Consider the following 17310-nt stretch of genomic DNA (forward strand, 5'->3'; position numbering starts at 1 on the left):
GGTCTTCTGACTACAATAGGAATTTGACAAAACGAGGAATAAGTAGAAACGGAATAAGGACCTCAGGATCTATATTATATATAATATTTTCTTTTATGGATTTTTTTTTTGTTCCTATAAGTAGAAGTTATCTATCTGATCACCATCAATGAGAGCTTTGCTGGAGTAAGGTCTGAATATAAACCATGTAAGGACTTCAAGATTTGGCCACATAAGTAGAGGTTCACCTTATTTGAGTTTGTTATCCTGGGTTTGTTTGTACATAAGCTGCCATTTCATTAAATGAAAATGTGTTCTAGTTTGCAATTGCTAATACTAGTCAGATCTTTTGATAGTTAATAGTGGTGTTATTCTTATCTTCTTAGTAATTTATCTAATATAGACCAAGTCTTCTTAACTGAAATTCACTTCTAATGTAATTTAATCAGTCACAAATAGGTCCTTAGACCATTGCCCACATATATTCTGTCCCATTTCTATGACTCTGAACTCCGGTGTCCATGATGTTCTTGTAACTTACCTTTCTTTTACAGCATCAGAGATCTCATGAGGACCCTGCAGCTCTAAAATTTAGCTTCTATCAGGTGATCACAGCTGGACCTCGAGCCCCATCAGAGCTTAGAGCTCTACAAAAGAGATGTCTAGTACCTGGATGGTATGCCACCCATATAGAAAGATGGCTAACTTATTTCCCAACTTACCAGGTGAATAGAATGTAACATTGTGTCTTATTTCATATATATTTGATATCTTAGATTATTCACTTTTTCTGAAGTCTTCATTACTGATTATTACTATTCATGAATATATATGTGTTGTGACAAAGCTCTGTCCTTGCCTCCGTGGGTCCCACGTTTCCTGGCGGATTTCGCTAGCCTCAGAGGCTCACTGAGACCCTCCACGTAACCCTTCTTTCTCTAGAGACAAGGGTCAGTCTACTGAGCCATTTTCATCATAAGCCAGCAAGGGAGGTGAGGAGAAGTTATCCTTCCTTGCACAGTTTCTGTTGTCTCCCAGTCTCAGTGATTAATCAGGGGGCAAAGGTGGGATGGGGGGAGCCAAGGCTCACCCTCTACTCCAGACTCCAGCCCAGGGACCCTAATAGTATCAGCTATGGTAGCTGACCTTTTAGAAACATGACATGTACAATTCCCTGGGCTACTTCCCCCACAGCAGCCCTCACTTCCTCAAGCTCCACTTCACCCTTACCTCAGGGCCTCCTTCCTTGTGCCTGATATGGTGTGTACTATTCAGCCTCTCCAACAGTGCAACTTCCTCCCACAGCTCCTGACATGCACACCCACCTGACTGACTGGGAGGCTTTTAACTAGTTTCAGCCAGCCTCTGATTGGCTTCAGGTGTCCCAATCAACTTAGCATTCTCTTTGCCTTCTGGAAAGTTCTTAATTGGCCCCTGGTGTCTTAATTGACCTGGAGCACCTTCCATTTCACTTATCCTGGTACCAGGGATTTGTTTAGCCTGGAGCTAATATATCTATCTCCCACTACTTTTCTATAGCCATCTGGCCTTGCCCCGTCACAGTGTGTATGTGGTTTGGGGCACTGATTATCCAAAACCATGTTCTGATTGGTTGGTGGGGTCTTCTGGTGATGTCACAGCCATGCACTAACTCCTGGTACTGCACAACTGGGACTTCATCAACAAAAAGCAACAGGAACAGCAACTGAGGAAACTTCAGCACTGCTGCTCCTTGCACCCCTCTTGCACATTGAACTGCCTTTAACACGGAGTTGTTTTCTTGTTTTTTCTTTTAATTTTGTCACTTTCTGGGACCCTACTGGCTATATTGGTGAACCTGTCAGAAAGCACAATAGGAAACCCAGTGCTTCAGAGTGCATCAGGCATCAGCCATGTGATATCCCATCAGGGCTTCCAGCAAAAAGCATTGATGGGAAATCTAGTGTATCACGATAAATTGCTGGGATGGTGCTGTATAATGCTTCTGCACTGTGCAGCATCAAAGCCTTGGCCAGCATTGTGAAATATCAATGCATTATCCACCCCTGGTGGGAGCAGAGGAGATTTAGTGCACTGACCACTGTGAAGACTTGATGATATAGAGTCTTGAGTGTCTGGAACTGGGTATGATACACAGATAAATAAAGACATAATGCCCATGAGTCATTAAGTGTTTCAGTGTCTTCATCTGCTCATGAGTTCAGCGGTCCTTCCATGAGCTAATCATTTCACTGCTCACTCCACTGAGAACTGCCAGCATATCACTACCTCTGTGCACACTGGTGCCTCTGCGATTTCTGTCATCACTGTTTTTTTCAATCTGTTGATGCCTAAATGTCCTCTACCCATCACACCTCTTCCAGGTCTGTCAGTGCATTGTATCACTGCTAGTACATTGGGGGCCACCACTCCCCTCCCAGCTCATTGGTGCACAGCTCTATTGAAACTGAGAAACCATTTGGTGCATTGGAACCTACAGTTGGCACTCCTGTCCCTTTGAATCTCTGTGTGTTACACATTGAGCCTCAAAGGGTTTGTGTTTCCTGGTGTGTGCAATTCATGAGACCAAAGTGTGCTTATCTCAAAACAGATATCACTTAATGAACCTGAAAAGTGCATACTCCTGACAAGCCTCTGAAGACACATACTTAACAAGATATCTATCTCCTGTCTACGCTCTCCAAGCACATGCCTTAGAAGAAATGCATCACAAGCCCCATACTCCTTCTGGTGCATAACATAGGGGTGGCATACATCACATTACTCATGTCTTGTTGATAGGCTTTGTTTCTGGTGTTGATGTTTCTGAATGCTGACACTCTGTGAAGCACTAATTCCCAGCACACCCTCTAAGGGCTTGTTTGGAGGAGAGAATTTATCCAGAGTCTGCAACTTCTCTTTTCCCATGGTGTGAACAAAGAAGCTCTGATGCATCTGGCTGGTGATATTGTCTACATGTTCTTTTAGGATCCAAATTTGAAGAGTCCATAAGATATACAGTTGTGCAATTCCAGCATACTGATGTGATATTCTCTACACTCTGTTTAGATTTGATCTCTCCAAAGGTCTCGCGTATGTTGAACAGTATGCATTCTAGGATAGGTCCTCAAGGGACATAGGATTTCATATCCCTCGGTGAAAACAAATAATTGTCTATCACCACTGACTGACTCATTGTTTCTGTGTAAACACATCAGCAATGAACATAGTCAGTCATATCCAAATTTGCTATTGAGTACAGCATGATTAAAATAGTTATCTGATGCAGATCTGTAATCAGCAAGTTAGCATAAAGTTTAGCCTTAGATGCAAAGAAAGACTGGAATCTACTCAGCATATCTCAACTGGACCAAATATGTATATGTGTAGCTTATACGGGGACACTACATGAGTAGTATATTTCTTACATGTTGGACTCATATGAACTCCCCCACCTATGAACCAATCTGTAAGTTATCTTCTTTCATATCTTTATTGTTATTATATTTACCCACATAGTCTAATTTTGAGGTCAGCATGGTCTTCTATTAATGAATAAAATTGTTTTTCTGATTGTTTTTCAGCACCCTGAGCACTTTAGTGTGAGAGGCACCTTATAAATTAAAATTATTATTGTTATTTATTATTATAGTCAAACATATTATAGGTAATGCAAGTAGCAATGCAAATAGTTAAGATTCCCTGATAGTTTCCATTATAATAATATCTACCTCTTATATAGAGCTTTCCATCTGTACATCTCAAGGCACTTCACAAACCCTGTTTTCAGTTGTTTAGAGCTTTGCCAAAATTTAACCATGTGGGATGAAATTTTCCATGCCAGGCATCTGTGTCAGACTGAATTTTGAAGAAAATTTCAGCAAAAAGGATTCAGTCATTTATCAGAACAAGATCGGGGAAAATGCATCATTTTACCTGTGTTAACAAATTATTTTTGACAAGTTTGTTGAGAAGCTTTAGTGCCTCCATGCTTTATATCAAGGACTTGAAATTTGGCACAGGAGTTTCCCTGTTGCCAGGGATGTAACTTTTGCCAATCCTGTGAAAATCTACACAAATTTGGTCAAGTTTTGAGCCTCTGGAAATTTCCATTCACTCATGCTCAGTAGAGATTGAACATTCCATCTGTACTGAGCATGCTCCATCTCCGGGCTGCAAGGGGCTGAGTGGGACTTTCTCTGGAATTGCTGCTGATGACCAGCAGGGGCTGCAAAGAGGAAAATTAAGAGAGGCCTAAGGGTAGGGGCAAAGGCTAAACTGGGACAGGGAGCCAAAAGGGGAGAAACTAGGGATGAGAAACTGAATGGGGGGAGCAGGATGGGGCATGGAGGAACTGGAGTGGGAGATTGAGTCTGAAACTGTGGCAGACTGGAGGTGCAAGCCACAGAAGAGGTCAGGCATGCAGAAAACAGGCAGAAAAGGTTGCTAGTAGAGTACACTTCCCTCAGAATCTGGTATAGAATATAGGACTCTTGGGGGCTTGTCTGTACAAACACTTAGCGTGCAGCAAGCTGGGTTTTAAATCTTACCCCGCATTAGCCTGCCATGCACTGTGTGTCCATGTGGACCTTGCTGCCTCTCACTTAAAGTTTCCTAGTGCACTGTGATCTCCTGTTTCAAAACAGGATAGAACAAATTGCACTAGGGAACTTCTAGTACCCAGCAGCAAGGTCCACATGGACATTTAGTGTGCGGCTGGCTAATGCGCGAGGTAGATTTACAGCCCAGCTTGCAGTAAATTAAGTTTTGGTTTAGAGAAGCCCCAAGGCTTAGCATTCCTCAGCTGTCCACAAATAGCTGTGAAACCCACTCACAAAATGTGTGCCTCTTATCCTTTTAGAGACGCCCATGTAGAGGATGTAGCACAACCTGCTACTACTATCAGTGTTAGCTCAAGTGGCAGAGGTCTGTGGTGTGGATCTTAAGGTTCTAACTATACTGATGAAGCCTGTGGGAGTCAGTATGGTTCTACATTGTGGAATTTCTGTTTTTCAGTTTGCTTTTTTAAAAATCTAGGAAATTATATACAAAAACACTACAATAAAAGAACCTTAGGGTTGCAAGTCTAGCACTCACAAGTTAGGAAATGCCAGAATTAAATTTGACCATGCAACTAATTTAGTACCCTGTGCATAGGAATTATGGTACAATCTTTAATTATATGAACACATGCAATTTTTTCCACAGAACCGCTGCCTCACTCAGTCCATTCACTCACCAGTCATCCTCCCCTAAGCCACTCCCTAGTTCCAGTTCATTCAGCCATCTCCACTAAATCTAAAAGCAAGTTATGATCAGAAGTAGAGAGCAGCAGGAAGGTAGGAGAAACCTGCTTTATGTGCAACAAGCTCTACTTCACATATGATGGCAACCTCTGATGGGGGAAAAACAGTTTTAGAAGAGTTGTTAGTGAACCAGCTCTGCGGTCACAAAAAGCAGCTTTTCCATGGGAAAAATGACTGGTTGTCCAACAGCCAATCTGGACCTGAAGATTAGCCATCCCCTATCCACAGTGCACCATAGCGGCTTCAGCTCCCACTGTTGAGTCATGATGGATCTTGGGCACAAGAAAAAACTCGTGTATGGGAAAGGATCAGAGAGCTGAGTGCTTTCTTCAGCAGTGACAAGGAATTAATTGATACTCTGAAAAAAGAGCACACATATGTCTCAGAATATCTTCCTCTCGTTTTATATGTGGGGGTGGCCGGGGTGTTGCAGCTTATTTTTTCCAGACGTATGAGCTTGTATTTTGCCAGGATGAATCTTATTTAATTTCCTGCCGATATTTGTAATCTCACTAGGTCCTTCAGCATTATTTCGCTGTCCTCGGTGGTGCTCACAACAGTTTCCATATCATTGAATTTCAGAATTAATTAGTGTGCCATTTACTCTTCTCCCAGATCATTAATGACAATGATAAATAAGACCAGACCTGTTACCATTCCCTGGGGCACCTCTTTTCCTCTTAATGAATGAGCGTGACATAGGTCAAAGTTTTAGTTTGAAGCTTGAAATATGATGAATTTTAAATACAGTATTATTTTATTTTTGCAGTTGCTAATTATTGATGGACAGCAGCTGAGAACTGACCCAGCTACCGTGATGGATGAAGTGCAGAAGTTTCTGGGAGTCTCGCCTCATTATAATTACTCTGAAGCCCTAACGTGAGTTATTCATAATTAATGTCATGGAATATTAGCCATGGAGTGATTTAAAAAGGAAATAATTGTGCAACTGTAGTTTTGTATAAAGAGTCTGAAAAGAATGGGTTGCAATATTCCTTGTAAATTATAATTTGCTGTTATTCATTGAATTTTTGTACATCTAAATGTATATGTGTGTGAATGCACGCTCAGAACTTCTGAGACAAACCTCGGCACCTTGCAAGATTAGGTTGATGAGAAATTTGTTGGCTGTAACAAAATGGGGTTGATTCTATAAGCAAAATTAATACAAATTAATAGCCACTAATACTCCTCTGACTAATTCTGCATGCAAGCCATATCACTAATGCTAATATGGGCAACAGTGTGTATTTTTCAATGTCTTTACCCTCTTTAATTTCTGTGGAAAAATCTGGACTTGCTTATGTGCTGATTAGACATGAAAAGTAATTTTTTCTTTCTTGCACGCTTTCAAACTGCTGTCCAAGTAATCGTTAACAATATGTGGAAAGAATGCAACTCAGAAGGATTATATTTTCTGTGAATTCTGCATTGAGCCAGGCATTAAATATGGTGTTTAAATATTACAGAGATGGACACCTGACAGATAAAACAAGTATTGGTTTGTGAAAATTGTGTTTGGATTTTGGATGGATAAAAGAGAGAGATGCTTTTGCATCTTTTTCCTCAGCAGCAAAAGATTCACCATGCGTAAACAGAATGGATAGAAGGCTGGTTTTCCTTTACATTCAATTGCAGGAGACTCAACAATATCAGTGTCAGGAATGTAAAATCCACTCTCTGTATAATGTACACAAATCCTTTGGATTCAGACATTTAGATTTACTTGCCCTTAAAATAAGATTGAGAACCTTAGGCTGCTCTTTTGAATGTGAGCCCATTGTCAGTTTTTATAAGAAGCTCTCAGAAAAAAATTCCTTTCCTTTCCTAGACATTTCTCTATTTAATGCTTTCAGACAGTTGTGCTCTATTCCTTTTTGTGGAGTATGTAGCAAAACAGATTTTATCTTTCATGAGATAAAGTCAAGTGTATTGTAAAGACATAATGGACCCAATTCATCCCTGGAAGTAACTCTATTGAAAGCTCCGTTTCTTTGTACACCAAAGGTCTTGACCTGGATGCTGTGAATTATTATTCTGCATATAATTCTGCAGTAGGCTTTTCCTTCTTGTCTACCCTTGAACACAGATAATGTTCATTTAGCATAACATAGATTCAGACAACTTTTTCCATTACTTTGACGCAGTTCACCCAGGTATAGCTCTATTGAAATCAGTTTAGTTATACCAGTAATGAATTTGGCCCTGTATGTCATTTGATAATTGCTAAATATGGTAGAAAATTCCCATCTACTTCTACCTACAAAATTGCAGCAGTGTAATGTGAAATAAAAATATAGGTTCTTTATCCAATGAACTCAAAGCATTTTACATTCTGTAATTAATCTTCACAAATCCATTTGAGGTTGGTAAATATTATGGTGCCCAGTTTACAGAGGGTTAGATGGAAGCACTGAGAATTGAATGGTAGACTAGTAATTGTAGACTCTGTCGTAATGGACATTGTATAAAAATCTGTATTAAAAACAAACACTTGCCTAATGGCACACAGTCAGTGACAAAGCCAGAAGAAGAACCCAGAAGTGCCGGTTGCCAGTCTCCTGCTCCACCCATTAGATCACACTAGCAGATATTTTCTAGCCGTTGTGTGAGGTTGATGAATTTATCCTTAAAACAAGCTGGCTGGCAATATTGGTATTTCTATCAAGCAATTAAATGTCTTGAGCATATCAGTCTTGTTATGACCTGTGGGCTTTGTTTAATGCTATCACTTTTATACTATGATTTGTCGTGAATTTATACTGTCACTCTGTTGTCACTTGAGAGGATGTTCCTGTGGATGAATTGTCTTTTTTCACAAAACAGCTTTTAATTAACTCTGGTTGAACATACTCCACCATTGATACTTCTACAAATGCTGTTCCACAGATTAAATTACAAATGTCTCTGTTCTTTAGGGTAGACCCAACTTATGATTTCCCCACCCCGGGCAGCTCCACATCCCATGATAGTGGATTGTGGGTTCCTTCCATCCATATGCACTGAACTGACCATCTCCAGGAACAGTCAAGGTGGTGCACAGCCATTTTATGCAGCAATTGAAGGCAACTGTACCCCTTACAGATACATAAACTGAGCCAAAGATTTGTCCCTAAGTCTTGAAAGGAGGGGTTTTTTTGTGGCAGACAGTAGTTTTAACTGTGCAGATTTTTAACTGTGCAGATATACTCTGGTTTCTGCATGATCAAATGGAAATTTAACAAAAAAGATTTCATAAAATGAATAATACTTCAATAATCCACATATCTTGGATAATTTAAAGGCACTTTGTGTCATGATGTACATGGGATCCACAATAATTGCTCACTTCTGGAAATTTGACTCCCATGAATCTTTGTCAATACTTATTGCATATAGTTTCTTATGCAATCAAAACAGGTGTTACCTGTGTCCATGCTACTGCCAAAGCTGTGCCCTTGATCAGTCGTGTACAACTCCCATTGACATCCAATAAATGGATTGAAGGCATAATATGGCCCTTGAAATGTGCTCTAAAATACATGATCAGTTCAACTTGTCCAGATACAGCTCCATTGACATTATTTATTAGTATTGTTTGATTTGATCTATAAAAGACAGAAAACACCTATCCAGATCTCTAGCTCAAACGTAGTTCATGTCTGTACACAAACATATATATTTTGTTCTGGTTTGGTGTATATACTGGCTGGCTGCATAGAGAAGTCATGTCAAAATAAGCATGTGCATATAATGGTGATGCAAAGAGCTCTTAAGATGTGCGTATCTGTGCTGTGAATCACTCATGATGCTGGTAAAGAGGAGAGAGGAGTCTAAGAAACCCGTTCTGCTCCCAATGGGAGTTTTGACACTGACATTGATGGAAGCAAGATAAGGTCCATATACCTTGTGAATTAAAAATAAGGCCCTTTAATGTTAACATTACTGTACAGATAAAGCCCCTGATAATGTCATTGTGGAATACCACTTGTGAGGTACATCATCACACCTTTAATCCATTGCTAGACTGACATTGGTGTAATTTCAAAAGCCTGAGTAAATATACTGTGGCGGGGGGGGGGGGGGGGGGGGGGGGGGGGGGGGGGGGAAGGTGAGAACCATAGAGAGACTTTGTTCATCTCTCTGAGGTGCCAGTAGGTAAGGGAGAAGCCCAGTTGGAGTACCCCACCTGCAGGTCTGAGCAGGGGGAAAAACCATCTCTTGGGCTCCAGGCTCTAAGTCCCCATTTGTGGGCTGGGGGAGGAAGAGCAGGGTTCCCAAGGGAGATGCAGACCTCAGGAGGAGAACCTCTTCGCCGCAACTTGATGATTCGCCGTAATCATCACACCCCCCTGAACCCAATTGTTCTTCATCATCAGATTCTGTTTTCTTCAGGTTAAACAATGGCCATTCATCCTCTCTGCTGTTTGGTTGTTTTACTCCATTTTTCTCACACAACTGCATTACTGCCAGCTTCATTCTTTCTGTCCTCCATGCTCCTCAACAGCCTTTTCTCCCTCCTCACTCCTTTCTTCTTCCTATCTCCCTTTTCCCTAGTCCATGCACAGTCTCGCCCATCCTTTCCTTTTTCTGCTGCCTTGCTCCTATTAACTTACCCCATCCTGTCCTCCCTTTTACCCCACTTCTGTTTACCATAATATAGTCAAAGAAAACAAACTTTGGAATTGCTGTGACATTCTCACTTTGGGCCTGACTCTGCCATCCTTACTCACAGTGAAGAGTACCTTATTATGTAAGTAGTCACATAGATTTCCATGGAACTAATGGACAAATAAGGTACTATTCAAGATGAGTAATGGTTGCAGAAGTTGACCCTTAGCTTGTATGTTGTATCCCTTTTTCTCACCCTGTGTCTGCCTTGTCTATTTAGATTGTGAGCTCTTCAAGACAAGGATTGTGCCTTCTTATGTGGTTTGTAGAGCCCCCAATGAAATGGGGCGCCAATCCTGTACAGTATAATCCTCTGCAATATAAACTATCAATAAAATTAAATAGGGTCTATATGTGCCTAGATTCAATGGGATCTGTGTTCAGTTATGTGTGTCCTAGAAATCTATAAGGATAGCTAGCTATCCTGTTATTTTTTATTCTTTCCAAAGGGGTGTCCTGCCTGAATAACAAGGGAAAAGTGGACCCAAAATATTAAGTTGCTGAAGTGATAAAAAAAAAATCTTAGACGGAACATATTTGATTTGTTTGCTGAATTGAAAGTTGTACAAAATATTCATTTCAGGTTCGATTCACATAAAGGTTTCTGGTGTCAACTCCTGGAAGAAGGAAAAACCAAGTGTCTTGGAAAGAGCAAAGGCAGAAAATACCCTCCTATGGATTCAGAGGTAAACCATTGTTTTCTGAGGCAATACAGCATTTGAATGGCTTTAAGGAGCGCCTCACTCACACATGTGGGACACTCCATTGACAAAATTATAACAAGAACAAGAAGGATAAAATTAACAACCTGTGGTTTATTTGTATTAACTCTCCCTACAGCTGAGGCCTTTCTGATACTATGAACCACATGATCGTTTTTCAACCTTTTGTATACAGGGTGAGCATAAAGGCCAGGATGTCTCCAAATTAACTTACCCTGAAATTGTTTTTTAAACATTTTCTTCATATTGAAAAACCTACTAGCTCTCAAAAAGCTGCAACATAGTTAAAATCTCAGCCCCTCAGCTAAGCAACCCACACCAGCAACAAGCTCAAAACTCATGGTTTGTTGCAGTCATGGTCAGATGTGTAAATGTGGGACTGTCCTCTGTTCTTCCAGTCTGTTTCATTCTTGACTTGTCAGGCTATTAACAGTTACACATGTTCTCATGGCAGTCCATTTTTAAGACCAATTAATTTTGGTATCTATCAGTTTTGAAAATGTTTCTTCAGAAATGTTCAGATAAAGTTACTTTCACAGGCCTGATAGCTGAGGTCCACACTCCCGCTTCTGCACAGAGGAGGGGAAGAATTCTCAGCAAGCATTTGGAACCTCTGTTTTTACTCTGGCCTTCTCATACTGAACTCCCACTTAACTTAGTCTGAATGAAACCTGAGTGAAGAGCTCAAGACTTGGTCAGTAGTAAGTACTATTGTACTTACTTATTGTACTGTAGGCCTGATTTTATTCTCATGCTGGTGTAAATCAGGAGTAACTCTTGTGAGAGGAGAATCAGCCTCTGTGGGGTATTATTTGTATTATGTTTGTCCATCCTGAACAGCTCTAAAAAATGTAAATACCTGAATGACAAACCCTGAAATACTATGGAGTTATAGTCTGCCCTCAGTTACACTGATGTAAACTCAGAGTAGCTTATTGACTCCAGAGTTACTCTGGATCTATACAGATGTATCTGAGCTCAGACTCTGATCAGTTTCTTTGGTTTTGATGAACATTTTGGAAATTTACTGTATATCTACTAAAATTATCCTCTGCAGCTCAGCTGCTAAATAGAGTATAGATGCTGTGTGCAATAATACATAGTATAGGAGAAAGTATACAGCACAGAAGAAAACATGGCATAGTTTAGATACAGGTAAAACAAACTGCAAAACTCAAAATCCATAGCATCTACAGTACAATATTTTACTAAATAAAAATGTCTACTTTTTTATCCATCAGTGCAGGGCTTTTCTGTCAAGCTACTACAGAGATCACAATGTGGAACTGTCAAAACTCCTGCACAAATTGGGACAACCCCTGCCATCATGGCTGAGACAGGAACTACAGAAAGTGAGATAGCATTGAGAGAAAGCTTCTTGAAATCTCTCTTCCACACTTGAGTCATCTTACCTAAAGCCTTCAATAGCTACCAGGAGGCAGGTGTAAAATATACCTCTTCAAAAGAGAATTAAAGAATGAAGTTCTTCCCATATGCTGGCATGTGGATTGTGAAAATGTGTGTGTCTCTTAGAACTCTGGAGGCCTGCAGGCTTTCTCTTCACCATTCCTGGGCCTGTGGAATTGTTGTAAACTACTGTGCGCACATGTGGAAATCAATAGCAACTGGTATAAGCTTTAAAAGCAAAGCTACACAATTGTCCAATTTCATAGTAAATATTTACACTTTTATATTCAAACTTAGGAGTGTTGTGTCTCATGTAAGTTTTGTAGCCCATTGTTTGCCTGCTCATGGTTTTTCATACTTTTTGATTTTTATGACATGTCTTATACAAAACTAAGAAAACCCTGTATAACACACAATGGCCAAATGTACTCCTGTCTTTGGAATCTGCTTACCAAATTTTGAACTTAAAATAAATGACCACAGTTGAGGAGTACAAACACATGTTGCTTAGGTGTAAACAATAGGACAGAATATGTTTTGTGAGCCAAATCCTGAAGCCACAGGTAAAAACACTGTAGCAAGAAATAATGTAAGAAATATGGCCCTGCTCTGTGAGAAGGAAACCACAGTGTGCTGTGGATCCCTTCAAGTTTAGAATCTATGCTTTTAAATACTGCACCTCCATACACAGTCCGCTGAAACAGCAACACAAAGGAATATAGAGTATTCTGAATAGAGACTACTCTATGTTAAAGAAGAAATCTAATTAGATATATGAAGCACAACGTTCAAAAAGAAATGTACATTGTAATAATCTGAGTGTTAAACTTATGACTCTGAACCAAACCATAGCAATGCAATGAACAAATGACCAAAGTAGATCTTTCACACCTAGCTGCTGTGAGTTGCAAGTTATGGGGCCTAGATTCTGATCTCACAGTTCTGTAAATGAGGAGTAACTCCAGTGAAGTCAGTAGACTTATATCTGAAAAACTGGTGTAAGAACAGAAACAGACCTATATTAAGATTGCCTTAATTTATAATTTATCTTGTCTTGGTTTTTCGTATGTTGAATTTTATGTATTTATTTGATGTGTGTTTTCCAAAACTCTCCGTATACTGACTGAAAAGACGTGGCATCTCTCAATGTCTTCCAATTTAACACATTCAAGTTGCAAAAACGCACTTGCTTTCCCAAGGGAGATATATTTTTTAAAAGTTTTGTAATTAAATAAATAAGTTAAATAAAAATTAATAGTGTGTGCAGTCATGATATAGAATTAGGCTCCAGTACTGCAAACACTTAAGTATATGTTTAAGTTTTCACAGTGTGAGTACTCTCAGTTAAACAGTGAAACCAGGGCGTAATTATTAATGCTTCAAAAAATTAGGAAAGGGATCATTAAAAATATGAGCCAAATTTAGCTCTCATGTTACTCCACTGAAATATGTCTCAGTGTGTTTTAAAAATGCATTGACAGCTAATGAATAAATATCCAAAGTCAAAAAATGGACATGCTCCCTCTATATACTATTGTTCCACATTAGATGCTTGGTTCTGTAACTGCATTCCCAATATTTGCTTTAAAATGGGCAGTTAAAAAGTACATCAAATGGTGGAAAGCTTTTCTGTGTACTTGTTTGTCATAAACTGCACAATTTAATTTTTATGATAATGGGATGGAAACCAGTTTATTGTTCACTAAATAGAAAACAGATATTGAGATCCTTATTGTAATTCTAACGTAACTTTTTTTTACTCGTGGATTTTGTTTTTGTAATACATGATTTTGATAGGCCTGTAAAGAAAAATATCAAGGCAAATTTGCTGTGTATATATACATTACTCAGCACATTATTGCATAAAGGAGTGTGCATGATTAACAACAAGGATCTAGTAGAGTAGACATTCTATAAGTTGAACATCATAATTATTTATAGAAAGAATGAAAAAAATCTTATTTCATTTACTGTCATGTGCATTAGGTCCAAAATTTGACTTGTCTTAAAATTCTTTTAATCTAGTAAAAGATACCCCCTGGACTCTGAATAACTACAAAAGAAAAATCCTTTGCATGTGTAAACAGTTGATGTGACCTGAAAATGTCTATATGGATTTGTAACAACTAAGATGTTAATGTGAATCATGGGGGAAGACACCTACGGTGATGCTCTAGTAGCCCCACTGACTTCAATAGAGTCCTTTCATCCTTAGTGTACAACGGATACACCATCACCAAAACATTAAAAAGAAAATACTATTTTTAGGAACTGCACAAAACTTGTGTTTTGTGCTCTGGTGCTACAATTACTCTGCTCTCTTTAAAGCAGCAATTACATAAGCATTTTGGGACCAGATCATGCCCCCAAGATTGCTATGCATGGAGGGCAGGGAACCTCTTTGCACAGATGTCAACCCTATAGGGATGGAGCTCACACACATTAATAGCACAGACTTTTCTTTCTAGGACACCACAAAGGGCTCTCTGCCTGGTCTAGATCTGGGAGGGGGTGGAGGGAAGAGGGTAAGAATGAGGATGAGGATGTGTGGCAGCCCCAGGTTGGATGGGGCTTGGGTGTGGACTGGGATATGCTGATTACCTTTCTTCTAGTCCCAGGTATTTTATACAGATAAGGTAATATATTCTAGAGCTGTAGACCCTATTCTGCAGAGCTTCCTGATGGGATGTAGGAAGGAATGCCTCTCTTAAATGGGGACCCTTTGGCAGCCATGGCCAGGCAAATAGCTGGTAGTAAAGCTCCATTTCATCCATATTATCAGGGAGTGTGGGGACTGTCAGGCACAGAGCACAGGATCTCCACATTGATTTCAGTGGGAGTTCTGACTGAGTAAATACTATAAACAAAAGTATTTGGCCTTTTGTTCTCAGAATTGTGCATTGCACAGGGCCTGATCCTGAAATCCTTATTGTTCAAAACTCCTATTTTGACAATGCCTGAGAGAAGTCTGCAGGATCAAGCTCTTTATCATCAGCATCTCCAGATAGCATTAACTTCTCGTGCAAGTTAATATTATCGAGACACTTAAAAACAATGGATAATAAAGGCAAACTGATAGTGTTCTTTGAGTTTACAAAGGTATTTACTGCTCTGATTTGCAAATATATTTGGGGCTGAAACTTTTTGTATGAGCCTTAAAAGGGAATAAATGCACCTACCCATAGTTTTTGCTTTGAAATATTATGTTAAAATATGTTTTAAAATATTCAGCAAAAGCCTGTAAAAAAAAGTAAAAATAACATTTATTCAGGACCAGCCAGGTTAGTTATGAACAAGGAATCTCAGCAAGGCATGCAGACTCCAGACTTTATCTACAATAGCTGGAATCTGAAAATAATGGGATACACATGAGTAAAGCTGAGCAAGTAATTCATAAAAAAATATTTATTTGACCAAGTTTAGCTTATTTTAAGCTCATCACTTATCTACAAGCAGACTGCAGTGTCTTCAAATTCATTTTCATAAATATCCTACCAACTTTAATGGGTTTTTTAAAATTTACAGATTGATTGTAAAACATGTATTGCAAATATTTGATAGGTTGAGCTAATTAGTTGTGATTGATCAGATAAGGCATGTGGTATGTTTTCTGTTCCCTGCTTAGATGAGTGTGCAAGGAATTCCTTCACAAAAACTTGTCTGTGTGGAGTTTAACTTGTTTTCTGCAAATACTCATGCATTTGACTTTGAAATTTGCTTTCCACAAACATCTGTGGCAGTAAAATACAATGCAGGATTGTTTGCAGAAAGTGAACATAAAGGGGCATAAATATAGGTGATGTAAATTCATCTGACTATTTCAGTAAACATTTATGAAAGTGCTACAGTATTTTCCCAGCTCCACATTTGAGAAAAGAATGAGTTTAACTGATTTGCAGGCTACCTTGTACAGAATACCCTTTTCTTTTGCTTAAAAATGTGAAACTTCCTCAGGAAGAAATTAAATAGATATTTCAGTGTTTATAGATGTAATATTCTTGTCATTCACATTGAATGAAAATTTCTGGAAACATTTTTCTCAACGTTTTTTAAAATTAAAAAAACAATATTATTCTGCTAGTGGCATGATATCTGATGTGCAACAATAAACTCTGATAAGAAAATGTACTGCCATGTAGTAGTGATTTTATGTTCATAAACGTTCTCCCCTTCCAGTTTTTTTGGCAGCTATTGTACCTTGACTTTGAGATACAACACAGGCCAGAAGCAGAGTAGTTGCATGAAAGATTTTCCAAAAGAAAAATATTGCTTACTCTGTCGGTATGTGGATATTACTGCTCGGTGAAGCTGCTTTTTTACTGCCTAGGCTTGTTGATTACTTTTTATACAGCTTGTGCCAGAAGCTGCAAGTGTACTTCAGTAACATTTTCAGATATTTATATACACAGACAAGAGAGCTCTATTAAAAGTATTTGCCCTTAGGTGAGGTTTGGAGGAACACTGTTCTTAAGTTGAGACATTCCAACAGCCTTCGTAGACAGCAGGGAGCATTAGAAAAATCCATAAAAATTACTATAAAATTAATATTACCAAAGAAAAATTCTGTACTATCAACTACTTGAAGTCAGAAAAGCACTCTAGATGTGATGGTACCTGGCCAAATAAAAGCTTATAGTGTTGTCTTGGGGCAACACAGAAAATATCAACATGATACATTCTGCTCATTATGGGGAACTGATGTAATCCGTACACTATAAAATGTTTGGGTTTCTTTTAAATTAACTAGTTACTTTAATTGGATAATTAAAAAAACAGTAAAGTAACAACACAAATGTACTGAGTTAGCACAATCAGAGCATTTTGCTTACAAGCAGCATCCGGCCATACTACATTCTTAGACTCAAGTCACCAACTCAGCTAATGCTGCCATTTGACAGATCTTTCAATTTTGCCAATGTTTTGCCAATGCCAAAATTGCCATTCAATTCTAATGCATCAAACACCTTTCTTAATGCTCCATGCTCCACCTGAATGATGAGGGTAAAATTAGCAGGATCAGAAAGGAAGACTCACAAGAGGAGAAAGAAAACAAATGAGGGCAGCCAAGAGGTAGAGAAAACAGAATGAGAAACGCAAGAACTTTTTTCTAAAGAGAAATGGAGGGGGTATATAGGGCAGATCCAACATAAAAGGATTGAATCTGAGTGTGCCAAGCACCGTCAACTACCACTTCCATTGATGAGAACTATGGCTCCGCACTGCTCAGGTTCCAGCTACAGCTGGGTAAGAAGATGCTGCTTCTGTCT

The 17310-nt window shown here is 39.0% G+C and overlaps 1 protein-coding gene across 2 annotated transcripts in view; it reads left to right on the top strand.

Annotated features, from left to right (window-relative positions):
• Positions 1-16171, top strand: part of LOC102937625 (N-deacetylase and N-sulfotransferase 3) — a 108546-nt gene extending 92375 nt beyond the window's left edge. The window contains exons 12-15 of one of the 2 annotated variants that reach the window (XM_043545526.1): positions 534-704; positions 6034-6143; positions 10498-10600; positions 11878-16154. In XM_043545526.1, coding sequence (XP_043401461.1) covers positions 534-704; positions 6034-6143; positions 10498-10600; positions 11878-11997 — 504 coding nt within the window. In that variant the 3' untranslated portion in view covers positions 11998-16154. Of the gene's footprint in view, positions 1-533; positions 705-6033; positions 6144-10497; positions 10601-11877 lie in introns of both variants that reach the window. The other variant, XM_037897115.2, reaches the window with a different exon arrangement.
• The last annotated feature ends 1139 nt before the right edge of the window (positions 16172-17310 follow it).

This window comes from Chelonia mydas, chromosome 4 (assembly GCF_015237465.2).
Source record: "Chelonia mydas isolate rCheMyd1 chromosome 4, rCheMyd1.pri.v2, whole genome shotgun sequence".
Taxonomy (NCBI): Eukaryota; Metazoa; Chordata; order Testudines; family Cheloniidae; genus Chelonia; species Chelonia mydas.